The 19479-nt window shown below is 47.7% G+C and overlaps 1 protein-coding gene across 1 annotated transcript in view; it reads right to left on the bottom strand.

The window, feature by feature from the left end:
• The window catches only part of EXD3 (exonuclease 3'-5' domain containing 3), a 244574-nt gene that overhangs the window by 102849 nt on the left and 122246 nt on the right, over positions 1-19479 (bottom strand). The window contains exons 20-21 of the mRNA XM_062505658.1: positions 15498-15551; positions 13374-13505 (exon numbers count right to left, since the gene is read on the bottom strand). Of these exons, the coding sequence (XP_062361642.1) occupies positions 13374-13505; positions 15498-15551 (186 nt within the window). The remainder of the gene's footprint in view (positions 1-13373; positions 13506-15497; positions 15552-19479) is intronic.

The following is a 19479-nucleotide window of genomic DNA, read 5'->3' as shown; positions in this document are numbered from 1 at the left end:
AGGCAGAGTCCTCCTGCCCCCTCCCTGCACAGCTGGGCATCTGCAGAGCGAGCCAGACAAGGGAGCAGAGCTGGGATAAAATTAATCATCTGGTTTTGACAGGCCCGTTTCAAGTGGGATCGGTTCCCTCGTCCTGTGGCCCTGCAGTTAAATGAGCACTTGTGCTGGGACGAGAGGAGTGAGAGAGGGACTGGGGCAGGAAGCAGAGACCCGGCTCCACGCGGCTGCCCGCACTGGCTTAAAACTGTCACGAATCTCGGCAGACACATCCCCGTCCCATTTCCAACAGACTCTCAGGGACCATATGCAGCGTTCTTCTGGCTCTCCTTTGCAAATGGCTTGTGTGAGCTGGGCCCACCGAGACCATTCACACTCCTAATTGCACCCATAGACATCACTGCACCATCACTGCATCCTGGGTACGGGTGAATCTTGTCCTGTGTCCGACACAGACGCCGGCTTAAGTTTTCAAAGCCTTTCATATTTTTCCAAAAGGGTATTTTCAACATTACAACACAATAATGCCTCAAACTAGTGAGGATCTTTCCACCTAACCTTTTCCCTCTATTTATCCCATGTCCTCTACTGACACAGCTATCTCACTCCTGCCAAGCAACCGGCTCTGTACGCATGGGTGACTCTTTGCAACTGAAAAAATAACTTGGCTGATGCAGCTTAGGTAGGAGAATCTGAGTGTGTGCATTCCTTCTGCGGCTGGCCCCAGGAAAAGGACACCCTGCCACTTGCAAACCTGGGAGGTCTTTGAGAGCTTGGCAGCAGTCCCCTGGGAGGCCCGTCATTAGCCATTTCAAACTGGCTGTAGGCAGCGCTGAATGGGAGCGCCGGACAAAGCCCCGCCGAGCTATCCGTCAGGAAAGGCTCCCGGGCCTGGCAGGGGCTGTTAACAGTAACAATGATGACAATATAGCCGGGATTTTCAGGGGTGGGGACTTCAAAGAAGCCCTAAAGAGGTACTTTTCATTAAGGAGCAAGAAAGCAGCCGAGTATTGTTTTTGGCATTAAAGTTGAATATGAATGTTACTGCGGTAAGTCACAGATCAGCGACAGCATAAATTGGCACTGATTTAAATATGCATGAGCTGCCTTTCTGTGTTTCTTCCATTCTATCGGGCCTGCAGAACCTGGGCAAACCAGCAGCCCTTGGACCTTCCCTCATGGGCTCTGGGATGCTCCGGTGCTTAAGAACGCCAAGGAGCAGCAAAGCAAGCCCCTTGACAGTGCCTGTGAGGTGCCACTGCCGAGAGCACACATCGATACCACACCGGCGTGTCGGTGTCAGCTCAGGGCTCCAGCCTGAGCCCCGGCCACCCGCAGCCTCCCCACAGCCCCTCCCCAGCTCAAACTGGGAGCGAGCCTGCGTCTCTCCAGGCAGGAATCACAGGGACATCGTGGCTGCAGGCAGGAGATCAGGAGCGGCTGTTGGTCCACAGGGACTTTTCTGCATTTAAACTCCAAATCTGTGACTCCTTGGGGAAGATGATCATAAGGAAAAACATCAGAGGGATACCATGAAAGACTCCTGTGACAGCAAGTCCTTCTCCTAATGGTGAGAATTTACTGATTACTCTGCTGTTTCTGCATGGACCATGATGATGGCCTGAGAACAGGAGTGCACTGATAACAGCCTTGAGTTGTGTCGGGAAGTTTCAGATTACATATCAGACAGAATGGAGCAGGCTGCCCAGCCTAGAGGGATTTAAGAACTGTGTGAATGTGGCACTTGGGAACATGATGGCCTTGGCAGTGCTGGGGGAATGGTTGGATGTGATGATCTTGAAGGATTTTTCCAACTTCATTCTGTGATTCCATGATAAAACCATTACAAGCATATTCTGTCAGCCGCCATGGCCTGTCCTCACCAGCCTGGCTGAGGTGACCAAAGGGCTCCCCAGAGCCAGACCTCACACCCTTCCTCTCAGGTGACCCGTTGGCTTTGCCAGGCCAGGTTTAGGAGTCCCGTGTGGCTCAGGAACTCTGTTCCACTATAACCACCTTTGAGCCGAGCTCAGAACCAGCTTTTCCCCCAAGAGCCCAAGCCCAGAGCTCTCACATCCAGCCAGCATGGAGAAAGTGCCCACAGGGTTTTCGGCACAGACTGACTTTCACACCTCGCTGACCACACAGAAGAAACCCAAACTAAGCAGCATAACTTTGCATAACCGATTATTTTCACTGGGGAAATCTGAGCCTGCCAGTAAATGCCAGTAAATGTGACTGATCCAGGGAAGGCCCGGCTCGGGGGAGGAATGGCCCCGCAGCAGAGGGCAGCGGGAGCTGGCCAGGCTGAGGGAGGCTGGTCCTGGTGGTTTAGGTGGGTTTGATCGTGGGAGCTGAGGCTCAGCCCTTCGCCACTTGGCACTGCCTACACGGAGGGAAGCACAACCAACTTCTGAGTGCCCAACTCCTTTGCACAGTCAGTGACTGGAGTGTGCAAAGCCACGCTGAGGGAAGCAGGACAGCAAGGCAGGCCAGAGGGCAAGAGCTGTCTAGCTTTACTTGATGTCTTCTTAACTTTCTTTTCCACAATGTTCCAGATATTTTGAGAGGCTTCAGCTTTCAGGCTGACTCCCAAGTGACCTATTATCCCTGCACATTGATCACTCCATGCTGTCACCATTCATATGACCTTGTTTGTAGCTATGGGAATTGAACCAACTGAGATAGGAGACATGAACCTAAGACCCTGGGAAGCTGGGTACTGTGAAGATGCTAATTAGCTCATTCCAAAGTAAATCTTATTCCTAGCCCTGATTCTCTGTTGGTTCAAGATCTTTAACATACTAAGGTCAAGTCTGTGTCCTGCCTTTGGAATTGGACCTTTGCACTCAGGTATTCCCTATGTATTGTGAACTCGACCCTGTCCCCACATCTTTGGTCACCGCCTGCCTTTGGAATTACATGGCTTTTGGATACTGCTCCTTGGACCACGTGGATTAAAGGATATCTCTGTCATACCATCATACCTGTCCTGTTATTATTTTTATAGCCATGATATTACCCAGTTAAGCTGGTATGGTCATCGCAAGGGGAATACCCCCAGAACGTGGCACTCTCCCACTTCACTAAAATGCCTCAGCAGGGGCAGGTCTCCTGGAAACCATTAAGAGAAAAGCTGAGGTGGGAATGGGAATAGAGAAGCTTTTGGGCATGAGACAAAACCAGGCTTTCACCTGCATCCTGTCCCATCACTTCCATGAATAAAAGGGTGATCAACTCACAGTCCGTGTCTTAAATTAGGACAAGTAAATAATCCAAATCCCTTTATCCAGAGAAGAGATAATGACTCACAAGGAGCGTGCCCTGAATGTTACATTTTTCACCTTTGCCAGAATCCTTACGCTGCCATTTCTCCCTCTAAGCTTGCTCAGCCAGATCCTACCTTGGGCTTAGCAGTATTTCACCACAATAGCTACAAAATATCCTCTTCATCAAGACTGACACAACACATGAATTGAGAAACTCATTTAAAAGCTTTTTGTCTTTGTATCACCAGGATACTGCTGTGGCTGTCCCTGTTTCTGTGTCCCTGTTTCTCGTGTAGTCCTTGGATAAGAGGATTTGCACAAACCCAAAATGGTCTCTTCAATCCAGCAACTCATTCAGACCAGATGCACCTGGTGGGGACAAGACCTTTCTTCCTGGAAAGGCTGAAGAACCCATGGATGTTGCTGCCCATCATCACCAGCTGGAAATGCCTTTGCAGCAGCAGGTACCAAAGACAGTCCTTCACCACATCCCACCAGGACACATGGACACACAGTTTTGGCACAGGGAGTCACTTCGTCCAATTAATACCATGAATAACAGACACAGGCTGCTTTATGCCATAGGAAGCGACACAGTTTAATGCCTAAAGGTCTTCAGATAAATGCTGCTGAGCAATTACAGATTTGGCAAACTCTACACAGAAACCAAGTATGTGCAGCTCAGCCTATGGTGCTTCCAAGGAAGGCTCCAAACATGCCTGGAGATCCCACATTCGTCCTCTAAAGGAACAAAGATCTGCTGCTGCTGTGGACCTGGGATGGCTGCAGATCTCTGCAGTCTCCAAGAAGCATGCAGCATGAGTTAGTGACATTTGCAAGCATGAGACAATGGTTTTGTGCAGAATTCTCAACAGGACTTGGGAGAACACTGCCCTGATACTGAGTTATCACAGCACTAGAGCCCCTCTGCCCTGGAGCCAGGCTGGGAGAGCTGAGGGTGTTTAGCCTGGAGAAGGCTCCAGAGAGACCAGTGCCTAAAGGGGCTCTAGGAGAGCTGGAGGGGGACTGGGGACAAGGGATGGAGAGAAAGGACAAGAGGGAATGGCTTCCACTGCCAGAGGGCAGGGATAGATGGGATATTGGGCAGGAATTGTTCCCTGGCAGGGTGGGCAGGCCCTGGCACAGGGTGCCCAGAGCAGCTGTGGCTGCCCCTGGATCCCTGGCAGTGCCCAAGGCCGGGCTGGACACTGGGGCTTGGAGCAGCCTGGGACAGTGGGGGGTGTCCCTGCCCATGGCAGGCATGGCACTGGATGATCTTTTCAGGTCCTTCCATCCAAAGCATTCCATAATCTTTGTGCTGCACTGGCGAGTCCCCACCCCCATTCAAACACTGGGAGCTGGCCTAGCCACCCTCACCATGATACACAAACAAAGAATATTATAAGGGCACCAATGTCAAAAAGGAGGAGAAACTACACAGTGCATAAAACATGGGAATTTTGACTTCTTGACACAGTCAATACACTGAACTATGACCTCAGGAGGCACAGGGGACTGAAAACCAACAGAATTTAAATTGGTTAAAAATCTCTTCTTTTCTCATGACATTTGAGAGAAACCATGGGGACAGTTTCCTCAGGACACATGGGAGTTAGTGCTGTGTCACTGCCTTCTCCAGAGAATTCCTCGTTTTCCTTACAGTCACTCCATCAGTGTCACCCGCTGACCCTTCATTACTTTCTCCCAGTGCACCAGCATCTCTGCCGACCAACATACTTCATAGTTTGTCCAAACCCATGAGAGAAAGAAAAAGTCTTGTACAGGCTATATAAAAGGACATTTACTCTGTACTACATTGTGTCTTCTTTTCTATGCTAGTCTAAATACAAGTGCTATTTTCACTGCCAATCGTCGTTTGCTTGTGCTGTTTCCACTGGCTAAAACCAGCATTTTTCCAGCTAGTGTTGCCCTCCAGGAAAAACCACACATTGATACCTTTTTAGCATTTAGCACAGGACAACAAAACTGGTTCTCAGGAATAAGGATTGCTTCCTCAAGAGAAAACATTTGCTGTCAGCTGAGGTTTGACCTCTAATGGCTAATTTGGCATCATCATTTTGAACACTGGAATACATAACACTGTGAAAAAAAACCCCTCTCCCTGTTTAAGTTTAATTTCCTCCTGCAGCTTTGCAAGTGAGAATAAAAGAACTGAAAGAAACACCCAAACCGAAACCTTAGGTACAGTCTCTCACATACATCCACAAAGAGACCTTCAAGACAAAGATCTATAAGGGAAATTTCACTGAAAACCGAGCTTTTGCAGACACTGAGAAATAAAGTCTGCAACATGAGACCGTCTTCCTTGAAGAAACACAGCTGATCCCAGCTCCCACTGCCACTGGGCTGTGTAAAACATAAACTTCACGCTAACCCTATGAAAACAGTCAACATGAGAGAGAGAGACAACAGTCTGCTCCGAGCTGCTGAAAGAGGAAAAAAACCTCTCAGGCTGTCATTCTCCCCTTGCTGTGACCTTCATGCTCCATTGGATTTCTGAAGATACTGAAATCTTGGCAGGGAAGTGTACAGTCTGTGGGAACCAGGCAGCGCCGGCCGGGATCGCTGCTGAGAATTAGGCCCAGTTGAGCCCTTTTTTGGGGGACTCTGAGTTTTATGTGGCCAACAGCACAGGGCTAAGCCAACTCCAGGCTGGGAATTTTGAACTGGTGCTGTGTGCACTCACGTATCATGTTGCAGAGCCATCGTGACAGAGTGCTGCCCCCCTGCCTGGCAACCATGAGCTGGGGCTTGCTCAGTGTCTACTGGAATCTGCAGTGCCTAAAGGGGTTCCAGGAGAGCTGGAGAGGGACTTAGGACAAGGACCTTGAGTGACAAGACACAGGGAATAGTTTCCCAGTGCCAGAGGGCAGGATTAGATGGGATGTTGGGGAAAAAGATTCCTCCTTGTGTGTGTGGTGAGGGTCTGGCACGGGTCGCCCCGGCACGGGATGTGGTTGCCCCTGGACCCCTGCAAGTGTCCAAGGCCAGGTTGGATGGGGCTTGGAGCACCTTGGGATAGTGGAAGGTGTCTCTGCCCATGGCAGGGGCTCTGGAACCTGATGAGCTTTAAGGCCCCTTCCAACCCAAAGCATTCCCTGATCTTTGTGCTGCTTGGGGTGTCCCCACCCCCTGCGGGGAACAGTGACCACTCACTACAAGCTCTCACTATCGTTTATAAACCATTAGAGATTAGCAAATAAAAATCTCAACCAGAGACTCAAAAGAAGCAGAATTTGCCATGACAAATTATCCCAGAGTCCAATGGTATTTAATGAGTGCCGTGTAGAGCCACTTCACACAAAGAGCTGGGTCCCTCTCAGCGGTGCCAGGGCAAGTGGCCACTCTGCCAGCCCTGGACAAGTACCTCTGGAGGGCAGTTCGCTCCCTCAACAGTGTCTGTCGAGGCAGAATAATACCAGCTGTGCTTCCTGGCTGGAGCCTGTGCAGCAGAGGCTGCAGATTACATCGGAATTGCCTAGACCAGGATAAACAAAAAGATTAAGAGGGCCTCACCCTTTGTGTTGAACAATCACACTCTGAAGCAAGAAATCACAGCCCACGTTGTGGGCAGGCACTGGGCTGAGCCCTGGTTTGGGTGACTTGGGAGGAGTAAGCAGCTCATTCACACATCTGGGGAAACCACAGATGCTCTTAATCACAGGTTTTCCTGACCTGTAGGTGCTGACAAATTGCATCCTATGGATGAACCTTTTATTAAACCACAGAGGATTTCCAAATGATATTCTCTTTCTCATCATTCCCAAGTAATTGAAATTCAGCACACGTGATCCTTCTGAATTCTTCATTTAGAGGGTGACACAGCACTTTCCAAAGAGATTTCAGGTCTGAAAGGAAGTAAATGGAGACGTGATGTTGCATCGGTGGAAGGCAGCTCAAAAGCTGAACCAGGGGCTATGAGAACTGACATTTTCAAATTCTTTGATGATGTCTCAGCCCCACTGGAGCTGAAGATGCTTTTTGTCCTGAGTGACTCCCAAGGCCAACCCCTTGCTGTTTGCTGGGGCAGAAACATCTAATGAAATACGCAGCCTTTAAATCTTACTGGTTTTTCTCTGCACATGGGGAAGGATGACTGGTATTTTAAAATTAATAAAATGACTGTTGTTCAGGCCAGGAAAGGTGACCACAAAGCAAAATTGCCCTGGTTCCACTTCCATACCACGCTGGAGCAGGAGATAGCTGCTCAGCTCACAAGTGGGTGAGAAAGATGATGCCTGGCAGTTCTCATCATCATCTGGACTGACAGAGCAACCCACATAAAAGGAAGAAAAAAGCCTGCTGATCAGATCGGTGTGACAGAGGCTCATGAGAGACATGCACATTTTCAATCTAAACGACAGCTTGAGGGATCTATATTACTAATTATCGACTAATATTGCCAGAATTCCCAGGCTGGCTTCAAAGGTTCTTGCAAAGTGCCCCAAGTACAGGGTTTGCATCTCATCATAAGGACTTTTTCTTTGTCCCTGCTAAATGGATTGCTACGTCCTGGGCTCCCTCTGCGTAAATCAGCTTGCACATGATGAGCTTCGCAGCAATGAAATTCGTTACCTTAACCACAAAAAAACAGAAACATTTGCTGCAACTGTTAGAATGCTTTTGCACCTAATTAAAAAAAAAAAAAAACCCAAAACAGGCGTTTCCTCTCCTCCTTCCCCCTCCTCTCTGCCTACCCCTAATCCCAAGGTAACACCTTTGTAAAGGCTGGGGTGAGTAGTTTGGAAACTGAAAGAGCGGGGGGGGGGGGGGGGGGGGGGGGGGGGCAAAAAAAGTAGAAAAACATATCAGAGCTCCAGACAATGAAATTGAGCAGCTATCTCTCACATCCTGCAGTGCTCAGGCTGAAGTCATAAGTTAAACAGGACATCAGAATAGGTGATGTAATTTGCTTATTTAGGATCAGAGCATTCAGTGAAGTGCAAGAGACAATCTATTTGAATGTGCAGATAATCCCCCCATCAATGTGGGGCTGTTCAGATGCACAAACTGCAGCTGGAGCCTGGATTTTTTCCCCCACACATTTATTTTTGCAGGGGATATAACTGCAATCATTTTTCCTTGCAGGAAAGCCTTGGAACCTCACCTGGGATCAGCCTCCTGTTGTGTTAGGTATTGTTCAAGAGGGGTCTCTGCCCCGGCCAGCTTAAAGGCTAAAGGGTCAAGTCAAACAGAGGGTGGGAAAGGAAAGAGAGGCCCAGGGGAGGTGGGGGTGGCACAGCGGCTCTGCAGGACCCGGGTCCCCCAGCCCGCTCCCCCCTCGTACCCGAGCGAAGCCTCAGACCCAGAACTGAGCTGAGCAGCAGCTACACTTCTGAGTAAAGCCCAGCACAGCTTTTCTGCAGATGGACAGGCCCTCCTGGCTCCAAACCCAGCTGCAGAGCCTCACTCCAGAGAGGATTTTACAGCAGTTAGAAACGTTTAACCACAAGGCTCTTCCAGATTCCAGGAGGAATTTCTTGGTGAGCCCAAACAACACTGAACACAGTTGTCCCTTCAAGCCACAGCGACAAACCTTTGTGATATAAAGATTTAAAGCTTGCAGTGTTTATCTCCTCAGTTTATCACCATCCAAGCCAGGATTCCTCCCTGTCAGCAGCACTGCTCACCCCAAGCCTGCCAGCCCTGCGCATCCAGTGATCTGCTTCCACACCAGTGTTCTTTCACTGATGCAAGTTGGCTGGGCCAGACACCTCAGCCATGGGAAATGAAACATCCTGGGCTCTAGGGCTCACCAAGCAGTCAGTGACAAGGCCCTGGCACAGTGGCAAGTCCAGGTCTGGGTGTAGCCCACAACTGCTTTGGGTGGACCTTCACTCACATGGCATGGAAAACCAAGATGGCAGGAGTCACACCAGTCATCCAGGTAATGTATCCTGCCAAAACATGACTGTTCTCCAGAGTTTGTTTAAGAGACTGGAATGACATGGACACAGGGAGTTCATGTCCTCCTGCTGTCCCACCAGGCCATACCCAAGTGTCACAGCAAGGTGTCCCAGGGACAGCACCAGGAAGGGGGCTGGAAGACAACCACTGCTATGAATGGATGGACCTGGGAGAAGAGATGAATTTCATCCTGCTATGAAATGACCCAGCTGTCAGCTGTCTGTGCTCATAACTGGAACCACCTCCTTTAGCAGGTTTGGGTGTTTTTTCTTTCTTTAACTGCTAGTTCTGTGTTAGAACCTCCTCCAAGCTGTGGAGAGCTGATCTCCTGGATGAGTCAGGCTGTGAGCTGACCCTAAGGCTGCCCACAACTCCACAGAAATCTTCCAGACTACTGTAAGGGTTGGGTGTGTTGAATTGACCATGTCTGAACACCCCAAAGCATTATTTCACACTTCCTGAAGGAAGTATTTCAGCTATCTGAAAAAAAACATACAAGATACTGAAATGTGTGCAGAGGTAACAGGCACATGACTTTTGCATTTCAAAATAGAAGGAATGGATTTGTAACATTTTAGGTCTGTGAAATGTAGAACTTGCATAGGGATTATTTGCGTGTCGCCAAAAGATAGAATTAATCTTCTTTTCACTCAGCCCCACTAAAACATTCCTTACCAAATGCAGCACCAGTCCCAGCTACAGCTCTTGTGCAGGGGTGGCTTCACCAGGATCATCACTGAGTCCTTACAATACAGTACTGTCTTGGGTTGCAATGAAGGATGTAACCAAAAGTATGTATTCTATCATCATTTGTTGAAACCAGGTGGGGCAGTGATCCTCATCTCCATGGGAGATATGCTCTGTTAATAAACCAGCTGTTCAAACCAGGTGGGGCAGTTGTCTTTATCTTTTCTCCAACCCATCCTTCCTCCATGGAGATATCTCCTGTTAATGGGCCACTGAGTCCCAGTGCATGACTGATAAAATTCCATCATCCCATTGGGAGATGCTCCACCCAGGGCGAGGAGCCAAGCATTTCCTACCTAGAAAAATCTGGGATTTGCAACATCAGAGCAGCCTTTTTCCACTGGATTCCAAAGGAAAACCAGACCCTTCTACAGCATCACTGGACCTTCAGAGGAAAACTGCACCTTCTACAGGATCACTGCTCCAACAGAACCACATCTGTCACTGCAGGAGGACTGCAGCCACTATTTAATTGGACTGCTACCAAAACCCTGACTGACTGACGGGGTGTCAGGTTGAATTCTGACTCTCTCAATGTTTTGGATTTTGTATTGCTGTATTTTTATTTTAATTTTTCCTAATAAAGAACTGTTATTCCTATTGCCATATATTTGCCTGAGAGCCCCTAATTTCAAAATTATAATAATTTGAAGGGAGGGAGTTTACATTTTCCATTTCAAGAGGCTCCTGCCTTTCTTAGCAGACACCTGTCTTTCCAACCAAGACAAGCACTCAACGAACATATGGAATGAAAAAGTCATTACTGTACCATTACTAACACTTTTGGCAGCAGTCCCCACTCCTGGAATCTTTAACTGAAGCAACCAAGCTGAAGCCCAGCACAAGTGGGAGCAGAAATGCTGAGCAGCCCCTGGATGATACTCCCTGTGCATTTACTGCTCTAGGTCAGAGGTAGCTGATATTGGCCATTGTTTTAACAGAAGAAACAGCAGTATTTTGGCAGGGTTACAAAGCAAGCCCATTCTTTACATCTGCAAAAGAGAACCAGTCCATCCCTGCTGAGGGAGCTGACGGAGGAAACGTATTTTCCAGCAGTCTTTGGTACAACATTGAATTGTTGTACCCAATGCAACCACATTCTCTGCACTACATGCATTAATTGTTACGACAACATTTGCTGCCATATTCACTCCAGTCATTTACAGAACAGAAGCCCATGGAGCCCTGCTCCATGAGATAGAGGGGGCAGGCAGGATGCCACATTGCTTCCTGTGACACACAGCCATGGCTGATGACACAGATAACCCATCATGTGCTGGTAGCTCAGGCCCAGCTCCATGCAGGAGAGAGAGGAGAGGTGGATCAGTACTGCCCATCCTCCTCCTCCTGCCTAGCATGGACACAGCAGCACTCTGCTCTTTCTAGAGCCCTGTTTGTGTCCTCACCATGCTCACCCACTGCAGGGGCAGCCAAAACTCTGTCACCACTCTGCCACCCCTCAGCAAAGTTCTCTGCAATGAGGAGCATATCTCAGAGCAGTTTAGGAGACCCCAGCCCCAGAGCAGCACAGACAGGCTGGCAAGCACAGCTCAGCAGTTTCAGGATACAGCCTTCATCCTAATTAAGCCAAATTAGGTTTGCGAAGGATGAAGATGTTTTAGGAAGGATGTACAGAAGAACTGCTGAGGTCTCTGTAGGCCATGGAGGCCCAGAGCACCCTCCTGAAGGCAGAAATTGCCACTGTTCATGTGGGCTGTCAGTTTTCCACAGTGCTGGAGGATGATCCTGCTCCCTGTGCTGCCCATGGTTCCCCTCGCACACAACCCGGGGAAGTGCAGCTGGGAAAGCTGGGATTCTCCTCCAGAGCACCAGCAGCACAACAGACAAACTTGTGCTGTCTGCAGAGACAGCTGAGCAAAATCAGCTCCAAAATGCCAAGGCCTTAAATGAAGGTAAATATGATTCTGAACAGGGAGAGGTTTAACAAATCAGCATCTTCCCATGCTGAGGGGTATAAAACATGCAGCTGTTCCACCACTACAATTTACAGGGAAGGCATTTCTCCTTGAAGTAAGAGAACACTTAGTATATATTCCTAGCCAGATTGATTACCTCTATTTATATTGTAAACTAAGACATCATGTACTAAACCCATAGAGTTAACCAGTTCCAGACTCCAGATCCTGGGTGAGGGGTCAGTTTTCCATCGTCTACTGCACGGTCTCATGCATTTATTAGAGAGCACAGAGTTTTCTGCAGCATGGGGTTTTTTTTTTGTGTGTGTGCTTATTTTTGTGGCATTTCAACAACCATCAGGATGAACACTGCTATTTTATGGGATGTGAGGGAATTGGAGAATCCACAAGGTTTTTTAAAGGTTTATTTAAAACAGCCAAGAAACCAGCGTGCCACTATAAATATATGTATGTATAACAACTGCAATCTGTTCTGGGACAATAAAACCACAGGACTGAAGGCAGTATCCCATAGCTGAACATATCCATTTATCCTGCAGTAAGATGAACCCCTGTTCTGTGGATCTGAGCTGCAGGGAGTTTCATCAGACTCCTCTCACAGCCAACCTGCCCACCTGGACAACTCTCATTTACTCTGTAAGTTACAGATCCCGTTTCAACATGTGACAGTGGATATAAACAGAGGTGCAGGACACACTCTGGTGTGTCTGCTCCTACACCACTTGTGCAATTCCACTGGGCCAGGAGACCCCAGATCTCCACCATGAGGCATCCAGCCAGACTCACTGGCTTATTTATTCCTAAGAAAAAGATAACTTTCTAATCAACTTGCTTCTTTTTCTCTCTTTGAACACTGATAAGGTGAGAGATAGTGAAGTTCCCTGTTGGTTTATATTGCAGTTTGGGAAGGTATAGATTTTGGCATGTTGCTGTAACAAATACAAGAGTGAAATTGGAAGAGATGGTGATTTGAGCTAACACAATTAAAATTTATTCTTAACAACAGTCCACAGATATCCAGTGCCGAACACAATCTGGAGTCATCAACTAGCATGGACATGATTTAACCTAATAGATTCTGAAAAAAAAAGAAGTCCTATGAGAAATTCCTCTTATTAATTAAGTGTTAACAGAATCACAGAGTCATAATTAAACATGGTTTATAATTAAAACAGCATGTGTCCTAGACAGAAAACACAGTAACCATGATAACTGATGCCAAACCACACGCCAAGTACCAAAAATCAGAAAAACAGGTGAGTTTCTAGCGAAGCTGTAGATGCAGAGACTCTGATCCTCTGACTGAACCCTCAGTACTGTGGGTGTCACAGATGTGACTGCACTCACAGCTTCTCACGGCTTTGCCAGGTGCTGTCAAAGTTCAAGCAGAACTCTTGGGAACCAAGAAGACACCGAGAGCATGGCCCAGAACACCGAGGCAGTGCAGGGAGCGGTGAGCAGGCAGGAGCCGGGGCTCGAGCCAGCCTCATCCTACCTGGCAACGGCTGAAGATGTCACTCAGGGACACCTGCACATTGAAGTGCTTCAGCACCTGCAGCGCCTGTTCCTTCGCCTTCTTGGAGCAGTTCACAGAGAAACACCTTCCTTCTCCCACCTGGGAGCGTAGCTGCAAACCAGAGACACCAGTGAGGCTGAGCGTCAGGGCATGTGGGGCTGTTCTGATACTCCTGGTTTGGTTTGAATTCTGAATAGTGCTTGGATTTAGTGTGTGTTCACAGTCTGAATTGTGATCTGAGCACCACAACTGGTAACCTAACAGCCACTTCTGCAAGAGCTCTGACTCCTGAAGCACTGCATGATTTTATGTGTATGGAATGTGATTTAGGCTGGAGAAAGGCAGGCTCAGTGTGGACCTTCTCACTCTTTCCAACTCCCTGACAGGAAGATGAAGCCAGGGGGTTTTGGTCTCTTCTCCCAGCTAACAAGCGACAGAACAAGAGGAAATAGCCTCAAGATGCTCCAAGGGAGGTCAAGATTGGATTTCAGGGAACATTTCTTCACAGAAAAGTGATCAGGCATTGGAATGAGTTGTCTGGGGAGGTGTTGGAGTCATCTCTGGAAATGCTCAAGAGTCATCTGGATGTGGCACTTGAAGACATGGTTTAGTGGGGACCATGTTGGTGGTGCTGGACTTGATCATTCTATAGGTCTTTTCCAACCTTAACAATTCCATGATTCTTTTCTATACAATATATCCAAGTCCCATTAACTCATAATTTGGTGAGGTGATCCTGACAGGGGCAGCAAAAGGATACTGAATTCAATCCCAGTTTTCTGATGAAAATTTGCAAGATCCCCCAGAGTGTGTTAAAGCACAATGATGGAGATAATGTCCACTGACCCTCTGATTCACACAAATTTTTCAACTGGAGTTCCCTGAAGGCCAAGAAATTTGAAGGGGTTGATGTGGGCAGTCCCTCAATGTTTGTTCCACATTCTGCAGAGAAGACTGCATCTGGGAATGAGCACTGGGAAGTCCCAGACACATCTTCATGACCATGCTAAGGACTCATAGGAGTGGGATCAGCCATGCACCAGTAAAGGAGCCTGGCAGAGCCATCCTGTCCTTGTGGAGGACACCCAAAGGCAAGGGAACCGAAGGAACCAGACATTTCCCAGGAGTATTGTACCATGGAAGCAGTTATTTCTCTTTTGCAATTCCTACACAGTACTTTGAAATTAGAGCTCTGCCAAACAAGATGATGCTGAATGCTGAATTCCCTATTCTACCAGCTGTAGGCTCAAGGAATCTCCAGGGTGGCTGCACCTGCCTCACAGTGTCTCATTATAGGGGGAGTTTTATTCCACACTCAGATTTTCCATAGAAAATCAGCAACCCCAATTACGCAAATATTCAGACTGGCTGCCTGAGTAGCTGGGAGACTTTAAACTGACAGTTTATGACAAAGAGGTCCTGCACCCAGGCTCATGTGAACAGAACTCACATCCAGAGTGAATTCACTCTTCCAAATGGATTTTTGGGCAGTAAAAAATTTGCAAAGGACCTGCAGTAGGACATCACAGCATTGCAAGCACTGACTTGGCAGGTTCAGCACTGCATTTTGAAATGACGGCAAGCCTGGGCTTTGCTTTGGCTTTTCTGTTTATCTAGAGCAATACAAGACCTCTCCAGCTTCCACAAGACCCATGCTTGGGGCCTTCCAATCTCTCCCTTCCAAGCCTGAAGAATTGTTTCTGAAGGCTGAAACTCTCTCAGTATGGAGCTAGCCAGCAAGCAAGAATCTCTGGGATAAAAACCACAGGAATTGAGCTGCCTTTCACCTTGCCAGTAAGACCAGACAGAAACACACTGATCTGGATTGCTTGGCTTGACTTCCACCCCCACCCCCAATGGAGAGCAATCACTCGCCACTGATGCAGGACTGAGAATCAATATAAAAAAGCATTTCATCCTGAGCCTTGGTGGTTGAGAACAACAAACCTCGGAAGATCCTAAATGTAGCTTTTAATGGAGAAAACATGAAAAAGCCAAGCCAGCTGTTGCATTCATATCTGCCTTTTCCTCTTGTGTCCCCTGCATACCCCAGACCATACAACGATCAGTGCCAGGAACATGCCAGCAGCTCGGAACACTTACAGTCTGATATGGGAGTCCAGAGGTCAAAATGACTCTTCCTTCCTGTCGGGCAATCTGGAAAAAAATGGTAAAAATCCAAATGAACAGGGCCTGAAGTTACACTGAGTTCAAGTTTACTTGCAGTCACAGAAGAGAGAAGGTGAACTGGAGATATCAAGTGTTTCTCTCAGTGTCAGTCCACACCTGGCCAAGAGTTCCTGAGAGCAACAGCAGCTCAATGTATGGCTCACCCCTCATCCCCTCCCTGCCAGTCCCTGCCTCATCTCCAATATGCTGGAACAAGCTGCTGGGGCACCTGTACCACAGATGGTCCAGACAGCCATTCCAACTTGAAACAATTCTATCTAAAACCAATCTTTTATTTTTTTCCCTTAACCCAGACTATTTCTATTTCCACAGTCTGGGTCACAAAGAAGGAAACAGTTCTGCTGCACAGGGGAAAATGGGAAAAAAAAACCTAAACAGGTAATTCCTGAAAAAAATGTACCATGAAATGTGTCTGCAAACTTCATACCCTTAACAAAAAATGCTCCTTAGAGAAGGATGGTGTTATTGTCCTGGCAACCCAACACACAGGAAAAATGCACCTTTCCAGGCTGCAGGGAACATCTCCCATAGAGTTTATCACCTCCTGACTTGCAGTCCTGAACTCTGGTCAGAGGTCTGGTCCTTCAAGGGGAAGGTCTATGCCGAGTTAGGAGGGAGCTCCTCACCTGCCCTGCTGACCTTCACATGGGACTGGGAACACTGCACAGGGGTCGGTGCCAAAGGGAGACACAGCCTGGAGCTGCAAGAGTGGAAGTGTAACTGACCTTCCTTCACATGATTGAATGACACCTGTCCCCCCCACCCCTCACCCTCCTGAAGGAGGGACAGAGCCTCATGGCTGCAGCAATAGGAGGATTCCCATGGGAACCAGGACTCAGATCTGATCCTGCTGACAAGAGATCAGTGCTTTGAAGTAGGCACAAGGTTATTTCTCTCCTCTGGCTTGGATTCTGTTGGAAGCCCTCATGTTTTTCACTGACTCCAGATGTGTGTCATGGAGGTCTCTCATCTGGTTCAGAGTGCAGCAGCTCTCTCTGGATCCCTCTCTACCCTTGGCAGGAAGACATATTTGGGATCAGAGTCCTGCTGCACTTCCCAGAGAGACACTGGAGAGCACAGCCAGGGAACACCAGACATACCAACTGTGACTTTTAAGCTCTGTCTTGGGTAGTCATTCTTTTAAGACTCACTGGACCTATAGCAACAGGAAACAAGGGGGAGAGGGCTCTGAAGGCCCCATGCAGGCAGCTAAACAACCTGTTTTTCATTTTTTCCTCTTCTGAGCTTTCAGGTATCTGCTTCGCTCCTTTAGTTGTGAAGTCACTCTTTGGCTGAAAGTTCTGCACTGAGAAAGCAGTTGGCAGCAACTTCTAAAGCATCTTTCTAGAGCCAAAATTACTGGATTTCTTTCAAAATCAACCCTCTCTCTCTCAATAAAGGAAAAAACCTCTAAGAACAGGAGCCTTGAAGGGGCAGCACAGACTACCCATGCAGTTCTGCTATTGAGCAGCCACCACAGCACCCTTGTGGCACATTAGTGAGGGGAAGTCTGGTAAGTCAACAGCAAAAGATCACCACAGGGATTTGCCAACAAAGGAAAAGGGATGTGGAATTCCTCCAGACCCATGTTTGCTTCAGGGTAAGTCTGAGGATTTCACAGCTGGAACTCTCCATTCCAACTTTCTGCATCCAGTGTTAATTACTTCAAGCTTGATAAATCCCCTTATCTAAATGGCTCTGCAGAGACAGGCAAAGAACATCAAATAAAAAGGAGGAAAGCAATAACTCTTCCAACATGTTTTACTGCCTCTGGAACAATGACTGGAAGAAGCATGCAGACCTAGAAAAGCCATGTGATAGCACACATCTGACTGAGACCACAGAAGGTATGTGCTGGAGAAAAGGATGCAATTCCTTCTTCTCCTCCAAAAGCAATAAGAGAAGGCAGCAATGGGACCATGGGGGGATGTGTGGTCAGGGATGCAAATGAGAGGAAAAGAACACCCAAGGCAGCGTTTTGGTGTGGGTGTCAGGGACCTGTGCTCCAGCCCAAGTGCTGCAAAGAGGGCATTGGTCTAGTTTCACAATCTATTACAGAGATAATATCAACTTCCTCTGGAAAAGGCTCAGACCTTCTGAACAGAAAGCATTCCCTGATCTATTGGTATGACTGATTGGCCCTTAAAATGCCTGTCTGTTCAACCAACTTCCATCCTGGAGAAATGAATGAACCCACAGGAATTACTGTCAGAGAGACCTGGAAGGGCAATGACTGAGGACAGAGGGCAGACAGAGCTCCTCTGTTTGCAAGCCAGCACTAGCAGCAGGATGATTCGTGACAACCTAAAGCATCCTGAACCAAGGCCAAAGGAGGTTCTGAAAAACAGCAGCACAAGGCTGTGGATTTGTAAGTTAAACTTTGCCAAGTCAGTGCAAGACACACTGGGCATGCCACACATCCTTGAAGAGCCAAACTGCAGTACAGGAAAAGCTGTGTCCTGCTTGCAGTGATTCTGAGCCAGCAAGGCCCCGCTTCAGACCAAAAGAGAGTGGGCAGAAAGTGTCTGCCCCAGGATATGTGCTGGGAAAGCACATATCCAGACAAGGATCTGCTAGAGAAGGGGATCACAAAACCGAGCCCAAACTCAGAAACCCTCCCTGTAATCCCAGGTTCTTTTAAAAGAGTCAGTAAACCAAGAGCTTAACAGCTTTGAGCACCCTCAGTCCAGCCCTCCCAATACCGCAACGCTAATCTTCTCTTCAGTATTACTGAAAAGTATAAATTGCACAGAGTTATCACAGGGCTTTATAACATGGCCTTAAGTGTTACACCAAAACCATCCACCCAATTTTGTTTCTCTGCGCAGACCTATTTGTATCAAGGTCTCCAATGAAAGACCTTCCCCTCCTGCTGACCAAACATCAAAAGCCAAGTCTTGATCTTAAAAGCAACACAGCTCTTCATCTGCCCTCTGTGAATTTAGCTCCCCACCAGACTAAAAAGACCAGCAAACCAGGAAAATGCCATCTACATTAAAAATATGGAAAAAGCCAGTCAAAGCCAAGACAAGATCCAAGATTAGATTCCCCCATTAGGTGAAGATCTGCTCACTGCAGAATTAAAATTCCCTTTGTGTCACCTGGCTCCAAATCAGTCTAGGGCAATTTAGATCTGGGTGCACATTGCTGTATCTGGCTTCTGAGATCCATCCAGCCTGGCCCTCCTCTGTGACTTGCTGATTCACCTGTAGGTTTGGAGGGTAGGTGTAACCTTGCAAGGGAATCTTCCACAGCATGGGAGCCTCAGGAAGCCAGTTTTACCTGCCTTCTGGTTATTAGCATACTTCAAAAGATACCAGGTTTGCCTTAGCATCAGATTGTCCTTAGAGATGAGGCTGATTTTGAAGACCAAGAGCACAGTCCATTAAATAAATAAAGTAACCTACCCAGAACTCAACGGAAGCAGTTTTGAGATTCCACTGAGTCTCTTATTAGAAACGCAAGAGACTACCAACATTTTCTTAAAAACTTCTGCTCTGCTCCTGAGGTACAACATTGCAGGATCTACTGTAGTCACTCAGGCTGCTGGGTGATCTCATAAGGTTGGTGTGAGAAGGATCCCACTGCTTTGCCTGATTCTGCAAAATTTCAGAGAAAATAGGAATATCCACTTTTCCATCCCCTTCCAATTATCTGGAAAATTCAAAAGATAGGTTTAAGATTCTCTGCAAAGAGAAGTTTGCAGAAGACAAGATGGATTCAGAGAATAGTTTGGCTTAGAAGGGATCTTTAGAGGTCATCTTGTTCCAACTCCTCTGCAGTAAGCAGGGACATTGGGTAAGGCTGCTCAGAGCCTCCATCCAACTTGACCTGGAATTTTCCAGGGATGGGGCATGAAAGACCTGGGTAGGAACACAACAGGCATGGGCCACAA

The sequence above is a fragment of the Cinclus cinclus genome, chromosome 19 (genome assembly GCF_963662255.1).
Source record: "Cinclus cinclus chromosome 19, bCinCin1.1, whole genome shotgun sequence".
In the NCBI taxonomy this organism is placed as follows: Eukaryota; Metazoa; Chordata; class Aves; order Passeriformes; family Cinclidae; genus Cinclus; species Cinclus cinclus.
The sequence above is the reverse complement of the archived record's forward strand: the minus strand, read 5'-3'. Positions and strand labels throughout refer to the sequence as shown.